The sequence below is a fragment of the Epinephelus fuscoguttatus genome, linkage group LG20, assembly GCF_011397635.1.
Source record: "Epinephelus fuscoguttatus linkage group LG20, E.fuscoguttatus.final_Chr_v1".
Taxonomy (NCBI): domain Eukaryota; kingdom Metazoa; phylum Chordata; class Actinopteri; order Perciformes; family Serranidae; genus Epinephelus; species Epinephelus fuscoguttatus.
Genome location: NC_064771.1, coordinates 22,120,328 through 22,144,048, shown reverse-complemented (window position 1 = coordinate 22,144,048; position 23,721 = coordinate 22,120,328). Strand labels below are relative to the sequence as shown.

General features: G+C 40.9%; 1 protein-coding gene across 3 annotated transcripts in view; it reads left to right on the top strand.

The window, feature by feature from the left end:
* The first annotated feature begins 5,960 nt into the window (after positions 1 to 5,960).
* LOC125880863 (ATP-citrate synthase-like) overlaps positions 5,961 to 23,721 on the top strand; it is a 33,651-nt gene continuing 15,890 nt past the window's right edge. For all 3 annotated transcript variants that reach the window (XM_049563662.1, XM_049563661.1, XM_049563660.1), the window contains exons 1-12: positions 5,961 to 6,119; positions 10,639 to 10,820; positions 11,734 to 11,856; positions 15,589 to 15,651; positions 16,094 to 16,284; positions 18,492 to 18,571; positions 18,889 to 19,019; positions 19,273 to 19,391; positions 20,518 to 20,654; positions 20,998 to 21,059; positions 21,502 to 21,619; positions 22,996 to 23,150. In XM_049563662.1, coding sequence (XP_049419619.1) covers positions 10,662 to 10,820; positions 11,734 to 11,856; positions 15,589 to 15,651; positions 16,094 to 16,284; positions 18,492 to 18,571; positions 18,889 to 19,019; positions 19,273 to 19,391; positions 20,518 to 20,654; positions 20,998 to 21,059; positions 21,502 to 21,619; positions 22,996 to 23,150 — 1,338 coding nt within the window. In that variant the 5' untranslated portion in view covers positions 5,961 to 6,119; positions 10,639 to 10,661. The remainder of the gene's footprint in view (positions 6,120 to 10,638; positions 10,821 to 11,733; positions 11,857 to 15,588; positions 15,652 to 16,093; positions 16,285 to 18,491; positions 18,572 to 18,888; positions 19,020 to 19,272; positions 19,392 to 20,517; positions 20,655 to 20,997; positions 21,060 to 21,501; positions 21,620 to 22,995; positions 23,151 to 23,721) is intronic.

Genomic DNA, 23,721 nt, shown 5'->3' with positions numbered 1-23,721 from the left:
AAATACAAAAAAATCCTATTGTTTTATGGCCCAAAATTGGTTGTAGTTTCAGTAGTTAACAACACATAAATAAAAAGAAGGAATTAAACTAATTAGATCACTATGCAGATATGAATGTAGCTGAATTTCGAGCAAATAACTGCAAAGTGTAGTCATTTGGCCGTAGTTAGTACTTTTCAGATTAAGAATTTAAATGCAAAATAAAATCTTCTCAAAAGCTTGATGCATTGTTAAAGATAAAACTACTCAACAGAATATACAGTAGATTAAATTAGCTCTACCCCAACAAGCCAAGAGAGAAATTCTGTATCAATATTATTATGTATTCTAATTAAGGGCATAGGTTTCCTTTTCAGTGTTGGGGAGGACACATGAGATGGAGGGTTTGGGTCCTCTGCTAAAAATGTTAGTGTCTGCATGCTGGTATATTTTTTTTGCACCAGTTTATGGAGTAAATGTCTTCAATATTGTTTTAAAAAAGTCCTCTGCTACCTTCATTTTTTTTGGTTTTATGCACATGTTCTAAATGTTGAGGGGGATGTGCCCTCTGTGTCCCTGTGAAATCTACACCCATCATCCCAGTAGTAGAAGAAGATAATATACTTTATTAATCCCTGAGGGGAAGTTTTTTTTTTTTTAACCTTTATTAAACCAGGCAAGTCATTAAGAACAAATTCTTATTTACAATAGTGGCCTGACAAAAGGCAAGAGCCTCTTGAGGAGAAGGGGACAGGGATTAGAGGGGTATCAACACATAGGCCTGAAATACACACACATGCACAAACAGGACCTACACATGCATTAAATTGAGAGATGTCAGAGTGAGGGAGCTGCTCATGGACAGGCGCTGCTAGCAATTGGGGGTTCAGTGTCTTGCTCAGGGGCACCTCGGCAGTGCCCAGGAGGTGAGCTGGTGCCTCTTCATCTACCAGTCTACAATCCATACTGGGGACTTGAGCTGGTGACCCTCTGGTTCCCAAGTCAAATCGCTATGGACTGAGCTACTGCCGCCCCAATATGTTATATGAAAGTATAAAGTCTGAAAGATTCATAGTGAAAGGTAGTTTTGATATATATGTTTTCTGATAATCTGATAATCCCAAATCTGACCAGTGATGACATGTTTAGCCGCATGTCATCATTTAACCGCTGGCTGTCCAGGTGGTGTCCAGCAAACGATGTGGGTTTTGTTAATAATTGGCAAACTTTCTGGGGAAAACCTGGTCTTATTAGGAGAGACGGCATTCATCCCACTTTGGATGGAGCTGCTCTCATTTCTAGGAACCTGGCAAACTTTATTAGTAATTTAAATCCCTGACAACCCAGAGTTGAGATCAGGACTCAGAGTCGCAGTCCTAAACGCTTCTCTGAGCTTCTAGTTCAGTTACCCAGCCATAGTTTTAATAGTTTTATACAAACGGTGTCTGTCCCCCGACCGCCTAAATTATCTAAATCTAAAATTAAACAAAGAGGAGTTGTGCATAACAACCTCATAAAAATTAAAACCTCTTCTGTGACAGAAAGACAAAACAGGAGAATTAAATGCGGACTGTTAAATATCAGGTCTCTATCGTCTAAAGCAGTGTTAGTAAACGAATTAACATCAGATAATCATATTGATTTACTCAGTCTCACTGAAACCTGGCTGTGTCAAGATGAATATGTTAGTCTAAATGAGTCCACTCCTCCCAGTCATAATAATACCCACATTCCTCGAGGCAGCGGCCGAGGAGGGGGAGTTGCAGCCATTTTTAACTCTAGTCTGTTAATCAGTCCTAAACCTAAACTAGATTATAATTCATTTGAAAGCCTCGTTCTTAGTCTTTTACATCCGACCTGGAAAACCTCGCAGCCACTTTTATTTGTTATAGTGTACCGTGCTCCTGGCCCGTATTCTGAATTTTTATCTGAATTCTCAGAGTTTTTATCCAGTTTAGTTCTTAAATCAGATAAAGTTATTATTGTAGGCGATTTTAACATTCATGTCGACGTTGATAATGACTTCCCGGCTACCGCGTTTATCTCATTATTAGACTCCATTGGCTTCAGTCAGGGTGTACATGAACCTACTCATTGTTTTAACCATACCCTCGATCTAGTTCTGACGTATGGAATTGAAATTGATAACCTAAAAGTCTTTCCACAGAATCCCGGATCGGATCATTATCTGATTACTTTTGATTTCTTTTTTACTCGATTACACGCCACTCAGCAACAGTTACTATACTAGATGTTTATCAGATAGTGCTGTCGCAAAACTTAAGGAAAAGATTACTTCGTCGTTAAATTCAATACCAATACCTTCAGTAACAGAGGTTTCCCGTGCCGACTTTAACCTCTCCCGAATTGATCATTTTGTTGATAGCACCGTAGGCTCGCTACGAACAACGCTCGACTCTGTAGCTCCTCTTAAAAAGAAGTTAAAAAAGCAAAGAAAGTTCGCTCCTTGGTATAACTGTCAAACCCGTAAGTTAAAACAAATATCGCGAAAATTTGAAAGGAATTGGCGATTAACCAAACTGGAAGAATCTCGTTTAATCTGGACAGACAGTCTCAAAACTTATAAGAGGGGCCTCCGCAATGCCAGAGCAAACTATTACTCAGCTCTAATAGAAGACAATAAGAACAACCCCAGGTTTCTTTTCAGCACTGTAGCCAGGCTGACTGAGAGTCAGAGCTCTATTGAGCCTTGTATTCCCTTAGCCCTTAGCAGTAATGATTTTATGAGCTTTTTTAATGACAAAATTCTAACTATTAGAGGCAAAATTCATGACCTCCTGCCCTCAGATAGTACCTATCTAACCTCAAACACAGCTGTAAAATCTAATATATATTTAGATTGCTTCTCCCCAATTTCTCTTCAAGAATTGACTGCAGTGATTTCTTCATCCAAATCATCAACGTGTCTCTTAGACCCCATCCCAACTAGGCTACTTAAGGAGGTCTTACCTATAGTTAACACTCATATATTAGATATGATCAATATATCCTTATTAACAGGCTATGTACCACAGTCTTTTAAGGTAGCTGTAATTAAACCTCTACTAAAAAAGCCCACCCTGGATCCAGAGGTGTTAGCCAACTATAGACCAATATCTAATCTTCCCTTTATGTCAAAGATCCTTGAGAAAGTAGTCGCAGACCAGCTGTGTGATTTTCTCCAGGATAATAATTTATTTGAGGAATTTCAGTCAGGATTTAGAGTGCATCATAGCACTGAGACAGCTCTAGTTAAAATTACAAATGACCTTCTGATTGCTTCAGACAAAGGACTCGTCTCTGTACTTGTTTTATTAGATCTTAGTGCGGCGTTTGACACAATTGACCATCAAATTCTGCTGCAGAGACTGGATCACTTAATTGGCTTAAAAGGTTCAGCACTAAGCTGGTTTAAATCTTATTTATCTGATCGTTTTCAATTTGTTGACGTTCGCAATGAACCATCCTTACGTACTAAAGTTTGTTTTGGAGTTCCACAAGGTTCTGTGCTCGGACCAATCCTGTTTACTCTATATATGCTTCCGTTAGGTAACATCATTAGAAATCACTCTATAAATTTCCATTGTTATGCGGATGATACTCAGTTGTATTTATCAATGAAGCCAGAAGAAAGCAATCAATTAACTAAACTCCATAATTGCCTTAAAGACATAAAAACTTGGATGAGCACCAATTTCCTGATGTTAAATTCAGACAAAACTGAAGTTATTGTTCTTGGCCCCAAACAACTCAGAGACTCTTTATCTGATGACATAGTTTCTCTAGATGGCATTGCTCTGGCCCCTGCCACTACCGTAAGAAACCTCGGAGTAACATTTGATCAAGATTTGTCTTTTAATTCTCATTTAAAGCAAACCTCACGGACTGCATTTTTTCATCTGCGTAATATTGCGAAAATTAGGCCTATCCTGACCCGAAAAGATGCAGAAAAATTGGTCCACGCTTTTGTTACCTCAAGGCTGGATTATTGTAACTCTCTATTATCAGGTAGCTCTAGTAAGTCCTTAAAAACTCTCCAGCTAATTCAGAATGCAGCAGCACGTGTACTAACAGGAACTAAGAAACGCGATCATATCTCTCCTGTTTTAGCTTCTCTGCACTGGCTCCCTGTAAAATCCAGAATTGAATTTAAAATCCTACTGTTAACTTATAAAGCTCTAAATGGTCAAGCTCCATCATATCTTAGAGAGCTCATAGTGCCATATTATCCCACCAGAACACTGCGCTCTGAGAACGCAGGGTTACTCGTGGTCCCTAAAGTCTCCAAAAGTAGATCAGGAGCCAGAGCCTTTAGCTATCAGGCTCCTCTCCTGTGGAATCATCTTCCTGTTACAGTCCGGGAGGCAGACACCGTCTCCACATTTAAGACTAGACTTAAGACTTTCCTCTTTGATAAAGCTTATAGTTAGGGCTGGCTCAGGCTTGTCCTGTACCAGCCCTTAGTTAGACTGACTTAGGCCTAGTCTGCCGGAGGACCCCTCTATAATACACCGGGCCCCTTCTCTCCGTCTCTCTCTCTCTCTCGTATCCTATTACTGCATCTAGCTAACCCGGCCATTCTGGATGTCACTAACTCGGCTTCTTCTCCGGAGCCTTTGTGCTCCACTGTCTCTCAGATTAACTCATATCACAGCGGTGCCTGGACAGCGTGACGTGTGTGGTTGTGCTGCTGCCGTGGTCCCGCCAGATGCCTCCTGCTGCTGCTGCCATCATTAGTCATTAGTCATACTTCTTCTGTTATTATACACATATGATTATTGTCACACATGTATACTGCCAGGTATTAATACATACTTTCAACATATTGTACCGCAGTAACCAGAACTATAACTATAATATTATTACTTCCATTAATGTTGTTGTAAGATACTGTCATTACCTGCATATCTCTCTCTCGCTCTCTCTCTCTCTCTCTCTCTCTCTCTCTCTCTCTCTCTCTCTCTCTCTCTCTCCCTGTGTCATATGGATTACTGTTAATTTATCATGTTGATCTGTTCTGTACGACATCTATTGCACGTCTGTCCGTCCTGGAAGAGGGATCCCTCCTCAGTTGCTCTTCCTGAGGTTTCTACCGTTTTTTTTCCCCCGTTAAAGGGGTTTTTTTGGGGAGTTTTTCCTTATCCGCTGTGAGGGTCTTAAGGACAGAGGGATGTCGTATGCTGTAAAGCCCTGTGAGGCAAATTGTGATTTGTGATATTGGGCTTTATAAATAAAATTGATTGATTGAATTGATTGATAATACTTGTGCTCTTTAAAATTAAATCAATTTTACTGGACTCTTATTTGTAACCTAGTATTTTTTGACTGTTACTTATGGCAAGAGTAATTGAATAATTCTTTCAGTGATTCCTCTATAAAAAATAATTCTGAAGAAGAACAAGAAGACATGACAGATCAGAAGCATTTGAAAATTATACAGTTATAACAATACAACAATTAAATTGAAATAAAATACCAGAAAATAATATATACATTCAAAGAAATAACATTAAGTCATGTGAGAAACAAAATGGTGTACTTTTGAAGACATGTTTTGGAAAATGATTAAGCTGACCTTGAAATGTTAACCCAAAAGTAACCTGGGCACAATATTTATGAACATCTCTTTCTTGTATTTTAGATTTTACATACTAATATTATTATTACTATATTATTAATAAAATTAGCATTATCATTATTTGTAATTCTGTTTTGAAAGGTTATACAAAGAAAGTTAGTGTTATTATACATATATATTATCATATTATTGTGGGTTTATATTATTAAAATAAAGTGAAGCTTTAGAAAAAAATGTTTTTATGTCATTCGTGTCTTGTTTTTGTCTTTATGTTCATTTAAATTTTACAGTGTGATTTATTCCGGATTTATTGTGGGCGGCTTCTTATTATAACGCTGTGGGTGTGACTGACATCACCACGTGACCGCGTTTCAGCCAATCAGGAGCTAGCACCGATGTGTAACCAGTCGCCAGATTATGGTGCGACAGGACGTTTGAGAGTGAGGTGGCAACTGGCGGCAGCAGACTCCGGTACGAGAAGAAGTAGCAACTCTTTAGCTGTGTCGTTTCTGACCAGGACACGACCCCTGTACTCCGTGGAGGTGCTTCTTTCATTGACAAGGTAACTGTTTCCGTTAAATCCTCTGTGAACGTCACCGTCAGTTAGCTTCGGCAGTAAGCTAGCTGCTGTTTGCAGCAGTGTGAAGCTACAGCAGTTAGCACGTCAGTCAGGCAGTCAGGACTTCCCGGTTAGCGGATGTGAGATGCTCTCTGCCAAAAACTGCAGTCACTGCCCTCCTGACAGAAACAGGACACACACAGCTCTTTTCTGTGGTGTTTCCTCTGCTGTTAATGTTTTAAATAGAGTTAAAGCGGATTCAACTGACTCGTAGCTCGTTGGGGAAAAAAGCAGAAGTCATATTAACCACAAACACAGGCTAATTTAACCCCACATCATCTCCTTTCCCTTCACTTAACTCCGTGGGTTTTGCTACACACACCACATCTCCGGGAAGTTGCTCCTTATTCACGCACAGCTCGTCAAGCTAAAGTTATTAAACTTGCTTGGCTAGCTAGCAGAGGCTGTGGAGTGGGTGTGGTAGCCGATACAGGAGCTTCATTCACTTGGCCTGACGCACATGATGTAACAGTTTGCACAAGAAAAGTGATGCTAGCTCTCATCACACAGCAGCTGTGTCTGAGGCAGCACCCCCCCTCTGCCCCCTGTGCTGCTGCTGCTGCCTCCACATCCAGTCCCCTCCATCCCAGGAGCACGTACACTGACACATATTTCACGGCCAGATAGCTTCAAACAATAGACTGGGTCCGTGGATTATGGCAGGCTAAATACTGGGACATCTGGCTCTGCAGACATGACAGGATAGTGTGCTTAGCTAAATCCTGGCCAGACTCCCCCAAGTTAGATGTCACAGACATGTCTTGCAGACTGTGTTGCAGGTGCCATAAAGTCAGGAGCTGAAATGAAACCACTGTAAAATGTTATCAGCCACACAAAGGCAGTGGAGATAGGATGCATGTTATCAAGGCTCGCTGCTTATCTCTGTTTGGTTTGTCGTGGTGGTGAAGGTACTTCATGAACCTGTTTGGGCTGTTTCACACACTGCGTTCCAGCCAGGGGTTGTGTCTTTTAAATTTGAGCTTGGCACTTGGCCGAAGGAAACCTCTAAATATATAGGTGTATGTTTGTGGTAATTGAGGCAGCATTCGCAGCACTGTGTTGGCTGAGCAGGTCTGACAACATGCAATGATGTTTGAATGTCAAGACAATTAGTAAAACTTGTTATCTTTGTGTACGCTTAACTAATCCTTCCGTGTTGTCACGAGACTCGCACTTCTGACTTAAATATAATACCTTGCAAAAAATATCGAAATTTGATACAGTTTTTGATGCCAAAGGGAAAATTGACTTGTTATTGAAACAGTTTCAGATATTTAGAGTCAATATGTATCAATAAATCAATATTTTTGGCAACACTACTTCACATTAAGGCTGGGCGAAATTGAGAATATCACAATATTTTCATCCAAATACCTCCATGGATATTGCGACAATATCGTAGGGTCGACTATTTGTGCTTTCAAAACTATTTACAAAGTGAGATCTTTGATAAATAATCAGCAGTAATGTGGATATAATGGCTATGTACGAAAAGGCAGCTAGAACAGTCTGGTAATACTGTAATCATTCATTCATTTTCTCTAACTGATTATCCTGTTAGGGGTCGCGGGGGAGCTGGAGCCTATCCCAGCTGACATTGGGTGACAGCAGGGTACACCCTGGACAGGTCACCAGACTATCACAGGGCTGACACATAGAGACACACAACCATTCACACTCACATTCACACCTACGGGCAATTTAGAGTCACCAATTAACCTGCACGTCTATGGACTGTGGGAGGAAGCTGGAGTACCTTGAGAAAACCCACGCTGACACGGGGAGAACATGCAAACTCCACACAGAAAGGCTCTCCACCCCCAGGGTTCACGCCAATGCTACAAGAATGCTAACCACTACATCACTATGCCGCCCACTTTACTGTAATGCAGCCTTTAAAACCAATATTGATATTGCACAGCCATAATTCACATCTTTCCTCAGATACATGCATTGTTTTTAAATTCCCAAACATGTTTAACGCCAAGTTGTGATAGCTTTTATTATGTGAGACTACATTAACATGTATTTGGATGTAGATATACAGTAATAGGAGAGTTTCTTTCCTGTTTTTGTGGATCGTTTCTTATTTTTGTCCCTGATTTAACATAATTTCTAGAACGTGAACATGCCTTTGAGTTTGGCCTCGGTGTGATTCAGTTATCTCTTTGGCTTCATGTCTGTGGCATGAAATTAAAGGTGATGTATCAAAACTGCTGTAGTTATTGTGTTGAACAGAAAAGACTAGAGGCATCAGGCATTGATGACTACACAGTTCTTTCCTAAGATAAAATGAAACAAGATGAAACAGATTAATGCAATGATGAACTATTTATTTTTAACAAAAATAAACAATTGAAATAGTGTGAAATATCTCCACACAGCAGATTCTCTCCTTCACTCCATGACCTATGACGTAGCTCACGTCGCAATAGAGTTAAAGGGAAAGGATCGCCTCAGGTATAGGTTGCGTTTTCCGATACCCGATCCATCTATTTTGATGATATCGGGTCCGATATTCGATCCAGATATTGGATTGGCGCATCCCTATAAGGGAGATCATTCCTTTGCGGTAGCTGCTACAAAGCTCTGGAGTAGCCTTCTGCTGCCAATCAAATCCTCCCCCTCCACTGACACTTTCAAGACAAATCTTAAAACATTCATGTTTTCAATGGCCTTATGTTGAGTGTAGTGGTTTTAATATTTTAGCATTTTGTTAATCTTTTTACGTTTGTAATTGTTCCTCCCGGTGTTATTACCCGGCTGTTGTCGCGGCGGCCCGGGTTCGGGTCTGGCTTGTGGCCCTTTGCTGCATGTCATCCCCCCTCTCTCTCTCCCCCTTTCACGCTTACCTGTCCTGTCCAATAAAGGCAAAATGGCCAAAAAATATCTTTTTAAAAAAAAAAAAAAGTGAATATTTTCTGGTTTCTTTACTCGTCTATCACAGTAAACTGAATGTCTTTGGGTTGTGGACAAAACAAGACTTTTGAGGACGTCATGTTGGGTTTTGGGAAACACTGAGCGACATTTTTCGCCACTTTCTGACATTTTCTAGACCAAACTAATCGATTAATCAAGAAACAGTGAAAATAATTGTTAGTCATAGCCTTAATATCCCTGTTAAACACAAACTGGTTTGTTGAGCAAAGGAAAGTGAGTTATCATTTTGATTATTCACTACCGTCTCCTCTATGAACAGTATGTGATGACAATTTGACAGTTTATAGCTGACTTAGTGAATATATAACAGTACTGAGGAGGTGCAGAAAGAATGATCTTAGTGTGGATCTCAGATTTCTAGGAGTAATTAAGCTGTCATCAGTCACATAAGAACCTTAAAACTCAGCATTGTTAATGTTTAATCTGCACTTTTTCCGGTGGCTAACTTTGTTCGTAGCCCAAACAGACGAGTTATTCTCTCAGATGAATGAAGGCATTTATGCTAACTAATATCAAGATAAGCAGAGAGGAGCTATGATGAGCTGGTAAATGTAGGATTTATTATCCCTGAAGGATATTATTTTATGCAGTTTCTAAGACAAGCTCATTTTCAGCTGTTTAAAGCTTGGGTGCACTGAATCAGCTGTTGATCTTGGACCTGAGTGGTTTCAAGTACGGTTTGGATGTCGTTGTCGGTCGAGGGTGTTGGATAAAAGTGCGGCCATGCAGCAGATATGGAATACTTTCACAGTTTATCTCAGTTTGTAGCAAAGGATTTGTCGCTGTGAAAACCTCAAACACAGATACGTGTTGCTGGCAAAGCTTTAGAGGGGCACTTGGCTTGAATTTAATTAAATATGTAACCCATTAGATGAAGGCTAGACTTCTCAGACTGGCTTTGTGAGACATTATTGTGCAGCGGTGTAAAGTCCCCCTCCCCTCACCCCTGTTAATATCCAGTTAAATGTCTGGCGTTAACTGAACTGATTTGTATCTGTGCAAAGTTTGTCGCTAGAGGTGTTTTCACACTCTTCGACTACAATGTCTGTGCACTTCCCTAAAATCTGAGATTCGAATGACTGCAGGCAAGCTGGATTAGGTCTGTCACAAATACAAAAGCCAAATGATGTCTGATACGGGACACAGTTATGCTGGTGGAACAGACTTTGACACAACAACAGCTAAGAAACCTGAAACCTCCAGCACGGAACAGAGTTAGTATTAGCATAGTGAAAGTTTTGACAGCATGGTAGAGTGTGCGGTCCTTCTACGTAAACCAGACCCATTGTATAAGATATTACTGCATGTTTCACAAGCATTAATGCTTTGTTAGCAACTGCCAGTTAGCTTACAAGCTTGCTAGGCATGCAACAACCCCCATCTTGGTTAAAAATCAGAATTGACTTGGCCCGTACTCTTGTGTGCTCAAGATGTGCCTATGCTTGTTTTGTTGTTTGTTTCTCCCATCAATATATGATGATGATGATGTATGTAATTAACTGTCGGTCTCCCTGTCCCAAAGGTCCTGTGCTATCCAGCGCTGCCATGTCGGCGAAAGCCATCTCAGAGCAGACAGGAAAAGACTTCTTGTACAAGTACATCTGCACCACAGCGGCCGTGCAGAACCGCTTCCGCTATGCCAGTGTCACCGCTGAGACCGACTGGGGCCGCCTCACACAGGAGCATCCGTGGCTGCTGACGGAGGTGAGGCTGCTGCGACGGGCTCAACACAAGAGCTTTGTGCTCGCCTGTCTTGGTTTTAGGTTGTCTCCAGAGCTTGTGGAGGGATATTGAAATCATGAGGCTAATTACATGCTGTATGTCACTGAAACTCTTGACATAATGTCATTATGATCACAGTGGCATGTGACTGTGCATTTAGATGCAATAAAAGAGTGTACTTGTGGAAATGTTTAAAGACATTAGAGCTGAACTAGCAGGAGTATTCAGCTTCTGTCTTGTTATACACCAAAATTACTTTAGTAGCATAAGCAGATACCACATATCTCTGAGGCTGTGTTTGACATTTTGAATGAAGCTAGGGTGAATGAATGGATGAAGAGCGCTCTCGCCATTAACTTACATCTGAAACAAGAACATTTTCCCCCTTATTTAAACCAGTGGTTCCCAACTGGTCCTCCTTTGTCATTAGTTAAAGGTCCACAAGGTGTAATTTTTCAGTATCATACTTGTGTGTGGCCATGTCGTTGAGCTAGTTTGCTGTCTCTGTCAAGTAGCCATCCCTTAGTGGGTCACTCTACAGCAAGAAACAGCACTTGAAAATAAAAGGTCTGTGCTGGAAATTCACTGTACTTCCAAGATTAAGTGTGTTTTTCCAAACTTGACATGTTCACGAGTCACTCCATTTTGAAAGGACCACAGCTCACTTTTGTACCAGGACCCACCAGTTGGGAACCACTAGTTTAAGCTGTGTGTGCGCACTTAATTTAAATTTATTGTCAAGTACTACCTGCTGACAGAGAGCTTGTCATATTATTTGTGATGGGGAAACTGTGTGATACCAGCATCATATTTTAGCCTGGTATCAGTTTCGTTTGTCACACTAGTATCGATACCTACCTGTGGCTGATCTGTCCTCCACCTGCTTCCTCTGTAGCGGCTCGTTGTGAAGCCAGATCAACTCATCAAGCGGCGCGGGAAGCTCGGGCTGGTGGGCATCAACCTGGACCTGGACGGTGTCCGGGAGTGGCTCAAACCCCGCCTCATGAAAGAGACCACTGTGAGTTGAATGTAACCTGTCTTTCTTAGTGAGTGTTTAGACCAGCAGTTGTCAACTGGTGGCTCGTGGGCCACATACAGCTCTGCAAAGCTTCCCATAAGGCCTGCAGAATATTAATGAAATCATAAAATGTGAGAAGGACAAGGACTGTTTTTATAATATCTAGCTTTTTTTATTCTTATATCAAAGCAATCCCAAAGACAATGGGGATGGAAATGATTTTATTCAGTCAGCTTATTTCGAGCTTATTATTGACCCACAGCCCTCAGGGCAGGTTTGGGTGAGATTATTAATTTACAGGAACATAGTGTGCCATAGTTTACCTTCCACCTTCTCTACCCCTCTCTCTGTCACACACACACACGCCACAGCACTTAGTCTTTCTGTCCATGTTCCAGTTCGCACAGTTGTGGTGTATTAACCCATATTTTTGCTGGTTGCATGTTTTAGATTGCATAGCTGAAGCTGAAACCAACTTCCATCTTTAATAAATAGAAATGCAGCGTGTGCCAAATCTTAACACAGGTGTGGGGACAAACTCTCATTTGACATTTTGTTTTTTTTTCCCCTTACAAGTTCTTATTTAAAATTTCCTTTAATTTTTTTCTTATGGTCTGTGCAGCCCACACAGTGTCTGCTTAGAAAAATTCTGTCCCTCATATAAATGTAGTTGACGTGCCCTGTTGTAGATCAAAATCAGCTCAGCATTATCTTTAGAGACAATGAAATATGATCCTGGTAGTCAAGCTGGAGTAACAGATCCAAAAGATTGAGAGTTTTTCAACACCGCACAGTTGTTAATACTTGAGGAAGGATTTAACGTATCTGTAAAGTTATTGTTTGTTGTGACAATCACCAAGTTAAACACGCCTCACGTTACAAAGTTATCTTCCAGAAATATGTACTCAGACGTGTTTGATTTGATTATTTTTCATGCAGGTCTGACGTTGGTTTAAACAAAACTGTCTTGTCTCGTGAAGGACCAGCAATTTTTTTCTCAGTATCCCTATTCAAAATAACATAATTTAATCTTCTCTGATAAAATACTTACTCTGCCGGTGTACCAGCTCACCCATAACTTTTTTCCATCTCTTTGTCATGTGTTTGAAATAACACTTTATTATCCCCCATGATGGAAATTTGTCACATAGCAGCAGACATAACATTGATTTGTTTTTATGTGATGTTATAAAAAACACAAAGAAAATTCATTAAGACAAGGCATTGCATTTTAGATACGCTCGACACAGGATCCCTCCCTCCATCACAGTGTGGTTTTACAGACTAATTATGTCGTAAATTAAGATAACAGTGCAGGCTAACAGTCACACCCACTTAGTAAATGACATGACTGCCACATTGTCTTTGTACAGCATCTGAAGAGATGTCGAGTCAGAATATTTTTGACTCTTTACCCATGTTGGTCTATGAGTTAAATTTTGTTACTCTTTAGTCTACTGCACTGTGCACCAACTGGGTGTGGTGGAAGCTAGTTAGCTAGTAGCGCCACTGATTGGCAAATACCACTAGTAACACCGTCCTGACCCAACAGCGTTGCTGTGGAAACACTGTACCCACCCTCTAGTGTCCTCCAGGTCGCCCCAGTGAGTAAACGGCTCAGTTTTGAGCTGCAGACCCTCTTTACATTGTTGAGCATCACAGTTAGCTCTGTTAGCACTGTTAGCAGTATCAGCAAGGCTAACACAGTTAATAATGCTAAAGCGGTTTTGAGGCTCAGAAAGAAGCAGCTTACCCAACGGGGGCGACATGAGAAGAGCAGCACCATCCCACCACCGGTATGTCGTTACCAGCAGTAATCACTGAATGAGCAGCGCCAGTAGCTAGCTCCCATCTGGTGCACAATGCAGAGCGGCCAAGGCTAACATTCAGTGTTGCCAACTTAGTGACTTTGTCGCTACAATTAGCGACTTTTCAGACCCCTCTAGCGACTCTTTTTCAAAAAAGCGACTAGCGACAAATCTAGTGACTTTTTCTGATGTTATTGAAGACTTCTGGAGACTCTGTTGTGAGAGCACGTATCATTCTTATTCTTCTCAACAAGCAGCGGGTGCTACCGTGGACTCCTCTCTTGCCCCAAATCACTCACAGACGGCCCAGTCCTCCCTCCCAGCAGCAGTCAGAGCAGGAGACGTTAACCCCTCCACGTCCAGACTGCAAGTGAATCGCGCATGTGCGGAACCGCCGCTGGCTGATCTGTTGCTCAGATTCCGGCCTGGTTTACAGTCAGGGCGGGATGTAAATGTAACATTTTCTTTGTCTAATCTAAATCACTGAAAGAAGGTTCATTTGTAGTTCTATACATATTCAGGGTGTTTTTTACTCAGTTTTTGTCTCTCCCACGACATTATTCCTCTCTCCTACAGCAGCCATTACAATTATATGCATATGGACAATTATGCAAATTAGGCGATGACGTCATTTAGCGACTTCTAGCGATTTTTAGGACAGCCAGTAGCTACTTTTCTTACTGAGGAGTTGGCAACAGTACTAACATTAGCCAACCAGTGGAGACCAGAGGGTGGGCAGTGGGCACAATGTTTCCACACATTGACCCGACTAGATGGCTGTCAGCAAACACCCTTTGCATTGTTGACCATCACAGTTAGCTCTTTTAGCACTGTTAGCAGTGTCAGTTAGGCTGGTGGTGCTAACATATTTAACAATGCTAAAGGGGTTTTGAGGCTTAGAATGAAGCAGCTTACCCAACTGGGGCAAAGCCCAGAGGGTGGCTATCATGTTTCCACAGCAACACCGTCCCACCACCGGTACATTGTTACCAGCAGTATTTGGCAAATGAGCAGTGTTGTTAGCTAGCTCCTTCCAGACTTGGGTGGTGCACAGTGAAGAGCAGCCAAGGCTAACATTTGCTAACCAGTGGAGACCAGAGGGTGGGCAGTGGGTGCTATGTTTCCGAATGTTGACCTGGCTAAACAGCTGTTTGTCAGCAAAACCAATTAATAATTGACTGAAAGGCAGGATGTTTAGCATTAGGCTACATCACAAAACATTAAAATTTCACATTGTCTAAATAGATATTGCTGAAAAACAGGCACTGACGTTCACTCAGTCAATGGAGCACCAGACTGAAAGGAGAGGCCTCTCGCATTCCACGTCATTTTGTGTTTTGTTTCTCACAAAATTAGCAGAAAGATAATGGATAATAAGTGTCTGGGTATCAAAAATAAAATTAACCACAACTGACATCCCTAAATGAGAATGTAAGCTACAGTTCCTTGTCTGTCAGTCCCAGCATATGGACCTGATATATGAAGAAGGTGTCTTTGTCCAGTGCCTGAGGCCAAGGGCTTATGTTTAGATCTGCCAGGTCAAAGGTTATATAATTCCAGTGGAGGAGGGGGGTCTATTTCTGTCCACCAAACATGAAAACGTGTGCTACACTTCAAAACAGGCTGTCACGGTACCCCAGATTACATAAGATAGTGAATATATGTGCTAGCTATGCCTTTTATCTTTGCTTTTTTTAATATCATGTGCTCTAAGCTTAATAAACAAATGTAATGTGAACATATAAAAGTATAATCATGTAAACAACACAGGGTATTTAATGGTGACAAAACATAAAACACGTAAATCAAATCTGGGAGCCTGGGACAGCACTTCTACTTACACTTACAACTTTAATTTGAGCTATAACAATATGAGTTTGATGTGTGTGTGTGGTTTGTGACATAATGTGTTTGTCTTGAATAGATCGGGAAGGCAAAGGGCGTGCTGAAGAATTTCCTCATCGAGCCGTTTGTCCCACACCCTCAGGTAACATATGCTAGTATCTTGTGTTTCAACATTCCACATCCTGTTGGTTATGAAGGCCACAACAGGTTTATTTTCAGAGCCTTTAATTATGCCTACACCCAAATAGTCATAGGTCAATGAAACCTCCATGGCCAGGATACAAAAATGATCTTGTGTGTCACATATTTAGGTTGGTGTGCATGTGATTAGTTGGCTGATTTCCTCACAGTTTTTTGAGGGTGAATAGTGTTGCAGCATGTGCGTGTGATCTGAATGTGTGAGAGAAAAAAAAGGTTGATTTTGCCAAAATAGGGAACTGGATGTTCGGAACAATATTCAAACAAGCTTGTCAGCTTTTTTGTAAATACAGGAAAATGCACGCTCTACTGTTTGCAAACTAAATATATGAAAATGTGTCTGTGTATCTGTGTGTTTGCTCGAACGCTCCGCTGATCCACCCCAGGAGGAGGAGTTCTATGTGTGTATTTATGCCACACGCGAAGGCGACCATGTGCTTTTCCACCACGAGGGCGGAGTGGAGGTGGGCGACGTGGACGCCAAGGCCCAGAGGCTGATGGTTGCAGTGGATGAAAAGCTGAGCGAGGCCCAAGTCACGGAGCAGCTCCTCACACACGTTCCTGATGAAAAGAAAGAGTACGGACACTTCCTTTACTTGTGATATTTATTTTATCCACCCAAGTGAACAGTAAAACAAACTTAGTTGGTGTAAATAAGACATAAAGTTAAAGTTCCACTGATTGTCACACACCTGAGTGTGTGAAATTTGTTCTCCACATTTGACCCATCCCCTGAGGGAGCGGTGAGCAGCAGCAGTGCCGCGCTCGGGAATCATATGGTGATCTAACCCCCCAATTCCAACCCCTGATGCTGAGTGCCAAGCAGGGAGGCAATGGGTCCCATTTTTTATAGTCTTTGGTATGACCCGGCCGGGGATCGAACCCACGACCTCCCAGTCTCAGGGCGGACACTCTACCACTAGGCCACTGAGCTGGTGGAAGGATGTTTTTTACCTGTTAAAATACAATAGAACTGTGTATGATGAACTTACCTGTTAAAAAACAAAAAAAACATGTATGTACACAAACTGGTGCAGAAAAGTTTTAGTCTCTGTTGTAGCAGCAGGCGATACGTCCCTAAGATAATATGACATTTCAGGGTATTTTTGCTATAATGATATTCTTGGTGATATCACAAAATACTAAAACATATTTAATTGTTAATTTCAAGATCATACAATCGCGACAAAATAAGTACACGATTAAAAAGTTCCTACATAGATTAAATGGACTGTGAGTTTTAAACACACACACACACTGATGGAACAGCCATTGGGGCAATTTGGGGTTCAGTTTCTTGCCCAAGGATGCTTCGGCATGCAGACTGGAGAAGCGGGGGATCGAACCGCTGATCTTCCGAGTAGTGGACAACCCACTCCAAATCCTGAGCCACAGCTGCCCTGGCTAATATCTTACCCTTTCTTCTTTCACTTTTTGAAAAATTCCAAAAATACTAAGTTGTTTTTTTTCCCCACCTCGACCCGTATGCTTTGTCGTTTCTCCTCCACTCTTCTGGCTATGTCACGCAGCACTGAAAATCAGACCCAGCCACACACAAAGCCCTGCGTTTATTTTGACCAAAGAGGGTGTTGTGATATTCTGGTATTCACTACAACAGTGATATCACAATGATGTCATTATTATGAAATCTTTTGGCTGCTGTAATCGTGTAGTGAAATTGGATATCGTTTCAGCCTCAATTTTTACAGTCCGTGATGTTACAAAGACTATCTAACATTCACTCATCCAAATGTTTTGTCAAGTATTACCTACAGTAGGCTTACAGTATGACAAGCTTATGACAAATGCGAGTCCCGCATGCACACAGGAGATAGAAGCAGCAGGTTGCTAAAAGAGTCAGTAGTCTCAGACGCCCAGGCCTGACAATGCCACTGATACCACACTACTGAACTTGCTCACCTTTTTGGAACTAACTCCTCTACCGGAGAGCAGATAGTAGGTCGCTTTCAATCTTGCTTGTTGTTGCTGTGCGTAACAATATGATATCATTGCATCAGCAAGTTGGAATATTGCCATTATCACAACATGAAAATCCAAAATGGTGATGGCCAAACTGGAGGCTTCAAAACAGGAGTTTACAAACCAATGGGTGACATCACAGTGGCTATGTGCATTATTTTTAAGCAGCTAACGCTGACTTTAACTGAATAATTTTGTCCTTCAGCTTCATTTCAGAGAGACTTTGATAAGAGGCGCTCACCCTCATGAGCTTCAGATATTATACAGTGATAACCAGCAATGTTTTATATCATAATCTTTTATATCATAATCTTTATCATAATCTTTGACAAGCAAGAGTGAAAACATTGAATTTCTCCTCAGGGGGATTAATAAAGGAAATAAACTTAAACTTAACTTAAACTTAAACTTAATTATTGTCCCACCTATCAGTCAGTAGAAACCTGGTCATTGTGGACTTTATGTACTAGTTTGTTCCTTTGTTTTTCTGCCAATGATTCTGAGAGTCTCTCTGTCTTCAGTGTAGTTTGTGTGTACTTTGCTGTTATGTGACCTTGTGTAGTGTTTTCCAAGTTTCACCCCCAGTGTGCAGAGAACATGCTGATCTCTCTTTTAATCAGAAAATATTTCTGTGTGGGGCTAGTTTCACAAAAGCTCAGCATGTGAATCCCAATGCTGCTGGACTGTATATATGGCAGCATTTACCAAAAGTGATTGGCAATAAAATGTTATTTAATCTGTGGAAAACACATTCATTCAGTGTAGTTTTCTTAATTGACTGCTTGTTTGTTCTCCTTCTTGAAGAGTCTTGGCCAGTTTTATAGTCGGTCTCTTCAACTTGTATGAGGACCTCTACTTCACCTACCTTGAGATCAACCCTATAGGTACGTTTTTCTTATCTTCAGAGACACATGCATCTCTACTGTGTGTATTTATATCTATTTTTAGGACTCTTAGGAGCAAGATCTGGTGTTTATACTTAAATTTGAGAACATGAGGAAGTGTTTTATCACTGTAGCAGCTCCATCTGTGCATTAATAATTCAAGAGAATGAATTAAGTTCATCAAGAGGATTCATTATCAATTTATGGGAACAAGTTACTAATGTGTGCACATTAAGAATCAATTTTAAATGATCAGATTCACCACTGTCACATACTCTTCTGTATCTTTTTTCATTATTCTTTTATTCTCTTAACAGTCGTCACCAAAGATGGAGTGTACGTCCTCGACATGGCAGCTAAGATTGATGCTACAGCAGATTACATCTGCAAGGCTAAATGGGGTGATGTGGAGTTTCCTCCACCCTTTGGCAGAGAAGCATATCCAGAGGTGAGATCTGTGTATGTGTGTATTAAGGTTTATAGGGTTATGATACTCCAGCCTCTTTAAGTAAACAGGTCTTTTTCTCAGTTTAATCATCACAGGTGTAAAAGTTGAATGTTTTTTCCTTGGTCTGCGTACATAATGCATACCCCTTCATTTACTTAAATTGACATTTGTCAGCAACTGAAGTGCACAAGAAGCTTGAATCTGAGTCTATGCCTCCATCCTTGACCTTACTACCACTATCTGTCCCTTGTAGGAGGCATACATAGCTGATCTGGATGCAAAGAGTGGTGCCAGTCTGAAGCTGACCCTGCTGAACCCTCACGGTAGGATCTGGACCATGGTGGCCGGAGGAGGGGCTTCAGTGGTCTACAGGTACTCCATTTATCTATAAGGCTTTATATTTAGTGTTTGTAGCTAAAAGAAGCTATTATTATTAAATGAAATATAGACTGTATGTATAATATTCTGTGCCACTGAGCTGTTGCTTGAAACAAAGCAGTCACTGTCAAATGCAAAAAAAAAAAATTGTGCTTTGCATCCAACACCTGTTTGATATTCCTGTTGCCAACTCAGCAGTTTTTGGTTTTAAGGCACCCTGTGGAGATTTTAGCCTCCTAGTAGCACTTTGGAGCAGCTTTTTTTAAGTGGGGTCCCTGTTTTGTTTGCGTCCTGCCCATGGTTTTCCCCTATTCCACTGATGTACAGTTGGTCGTAATGTGCCACAACCCAGCTGTCAGAAAAAATGTTGGCTTTGTATGTTTCTGCAATCAGGATATGTTACATTTGCACGTTGTTATGTAGCTTAACATTAAAACTTTACATTTCAACAATGCTGTGTTAAATGTGTGTTGATGGCTAGACAGAAACTGCTGGACTAAGGTTAGGAAGTGATCATGTTTCGGCTTAAAATACCACATTTGGGGGGCACATTGCTAGCAGGAAAAGCAGTGATGTCCTGGTAAAAAAAAAAAGGCTTTTCGTTGAACTTTCCCTGGTAGGTGTCACTATAAAACACCAATGATGGGAGCTTAAAAGCAAAACACAGCACCCACAGCCTAACCCCCTGATGACAAATTCTGCTCATACATTACAAGTGTAATGTATCTTTAGATTTCACAAAATAGCTGGTCACAGGCAAAAGCATTGTCTGTTTGACTGAAATAACAGCAGCATAATTGACAAAGCAAACTCCCCAAAAGGCTCATCTGCTGTTTGCAGAAACCTATAATTCAAACATTTTCTTCTGGTGACTGGTTTGTGTGCCCATATATGTGCCAACAGAGGCAGTGAAAAATGCAGGATTTACTTTAAAAAATACACTAAAATAGGCTTTGTGACTTTTGTTAGACCACAGTGATAAACACAGTGCACTTTAGTGAGTGAAACTGAATGTGAGCATAACTTTTTTTACACGAAAACTCCTCACGTAACTGTTAAACCCAAAAGTGAACTAGAATCAAGACACAGAACTTAACTGTCCACCTTCTCTTCTCTTCAGCGACACCATCTGTGACCTTGGCGGCGTGGACGAGCTAGCCAACTATGGCGAGTACTCTGGCGCACCCAGTGAACAGCAGACGTACGACTACGCGAAAACCATCCTGTCTCTTATGACACGGGAGAAACATTCCCAAGGTGTGTGCAGTGAACACTTCGTCTGGTCTTGTTTGCACAAAAAATTAGGGCAGAGGTGAGCGAGGGGGGAAACACACTTTTGGGAAATCTTGACTGTTTCAGACGAACCAGACATTTCTCCTGTAGCTGTTTGCTTTAAGCATGAAAGTCAGTGTGTGATCACTCCTCTGCAATGTGACCTGCATGCTCTCCCACAGTGTTGTCACAAGGACACTGTTGACTGTGTGTACGCCGCCAGCAATAGACAGTCATGGCTGTCACCAAACTATGTCAGTGGGGCGTCAGATTTCAGCCATAAAACATATCCTTAAATCATCAACACTTCTCTCTCTGTGTCCTGCAGGGAAGGTGCTGATCATCGGAGGAAGTATTGCCAACTTCACCAATGTAGCAGCCACATTCAAGGTGAAATACCACACTGTATTTATCAGACACATCATGAAAAGTAAACAACAGCAGGTGTAGTTGTTATCTCAGGCCTGCAGAGTGTGATAAGGTCAATGAAATGTGTATTCATCATTTCTATAAAGAGCAAAAACCACATGAAAACTAAAGTTTGTTCCCTTTGTGGAGATATAAAGTACATTTCCCATGTTTGTTTGGTAAATCCAGCGCCATAACTAATAAATGATAGATTACAAATTCAGTTAACCCAAGACAACAATAAGTACTGTCTCTACAGAAAAATACTGATGATACTGGTGAAGAAATACCGGTAAAAAATGAAAAGAAACCGCATTATCCACAGTGATCAACCGTCTGAGCTGCTCTTAACACTGGAGCAGGTATCTCTGAAGAATCCACAGTCCGTGATCCACATAGCTGACCTGCATCTCTCTGTCCTCAGGGCATTGTCAGGGCCATCAAAGACTACCAAGGTCCTCTGAAGGAGCACGAGGTCACCATCTTCGTTCGACGTGGTGGGCCCAACTATCAGGAGGGGCTGAGGGTGATGGGGGAAGTAGGTGAGTGAGATGAAGCTGAAGGTCACAGGAGCCCAGTTCGACAATAAGGGAATTGTTTCAAGTGTTTTTATTGTGAAGCGTCATTTTCAAAGATAACTCCCTAAAACTGCCCGCATGTTTACAATATTAACTCAATTATGAAATTATATATTGTGGGCGGGGCAACACAATGGTTTGAGTTGAAGGTGTGAGAAAGAATAGTATCAGTAACATTGTTAACACTGTGCTACATTACAGAGAAATACAAAACTGTACAAATGAACCTTCATTAATATAGGCCTATATTTTATCTACAAGTGCACGTCACACACTGAGCGAGCCGCCTGTTAATGACGCTGTCGGCAAAGCAGTAATGATTGTGCTAAGTGGCTAATGGGCATGTAGCTACTTCCATGTTTCAGATGATACGTCATGTTTGTAGTCGACCAGTGAAGATGAGTTTACATATCACCTTGGGTTCATCCTTCACCTTCTCAGAATGATCTCACACTTTGGATTTCCTGCCCGACATGTTATTAACTAGCCTGTGGAATAACCGCAGATACCAGCCCTGGAAATTAACCTCCTGTCTGACTGTTGAGGGTGGCCTCTTCCTGTGTCTGTCCTTTCAAATTAAATTCCCACATGGTCCAGTCATATAGGTTTTGATTTATTTTGACGAGCTGAGCTCCTAACAGAGTTTCACTATTTTTTTCTACATCTAAGCAACCAATGAAATCTTGCCAACTAAGGACCTTTCTGGTCGACTAACGTTTGGTCGACTATAAGGAGGCAGCCCTATAAATTACAATGTAATGAATATGCTTCAGTATTTCACCTGATAGTCTAAATAAGTCAATAAATTTGTCGCTATTCACTCTTTAGAAATAAAGTTGCTAAGAGGGTCTGAAAAGTTACTAAATCTTGCAAGACATTGCCAACTGCATATCACCTGCAAAATGTTGGAACTAGAAATAATTTGTAACTTATAAATACTTGGTGTCAAGCATTTTTCAAGGGATTTTATTGGGCCGCAGTTGATGGGAAATAGGGATGATGATGCATTTGAATGCATGCACAGGTGATATGAGAGATTTTGGTAACACTTTATTTGGATAGTACACCTTCGGACGTTTTGTAGAGTACTTCTATTTATGCAGTTTATAAAGTTCAACTAAATTCTTCTAACAATATGTAGGTTTATTTGTGAATTGTCACATATGCTTTAAAAACATGTACAGACAAAGCGAAACAGTTGAATCGTTGAATTTCAACTAATCACCTATTGAAATGTTACAAATACTCTATAAACTATCCAAATAAAATGTTATCAGGTTTTTATCTAAGTCAAATTGTTAGAAAGTATTTTAAATGGACTTGTTTCACTCTTTCTGCAGGGAAGACCACAGGTATTCCCATCCATGTGTTTGGCACTGAAACCCACATGACGGCCATTGTTGGAATGGCTCTGGGCCACAAGCCAATCCCTAACCAGCCCCCAATGGACGCACATACGGCCAACTTCCTCCTCAATGCCAGCAGCAGTGCAAAGGTATTTTCATTCAGTCACACACTGAGGGGAAATAGGAATGGTCTTATGCCTCTCTCTTTTACATGTTACAGATGTTGTGTTGCTTGGGACAGGCACCATGTTTTCATGTAATTATGTCCAGTGATGGACAACTGTGAGCTGTCCTTATGTAAATCCACTTAACTAATTTTAGCATTTGTGCGAGTTAAAATTAGAGATTGCACAAGTATATACGCACCTTTTGTCCACCTGTAGTTGTTGTATGTTTAAGGTAATTTATTTACTTGCAATACAATTCATGTTTATTTACTTGCGATACAGTGCATGTTGAAACACTCAAAGGTTTGGACTTTTGACCGTATTTGAAGTAGCTCTATTGTATAGCGCTGTAGCCTTTTATATAGCCCGTTTGCTCTTTAACCTCCTCTTTTATTTGTTAACTGTGGTCCTCCATGTTCTTTTCACAATGTATACCTGCTGTCAAAGCTATATTGTTGCATGATAAATTCACACATGCTGTACATATAGTAGAAATGGAAAAATGTTAGTGAAATTTTAGTGTATGAGGGAAATTGTTTGTTTCCTGCTACCA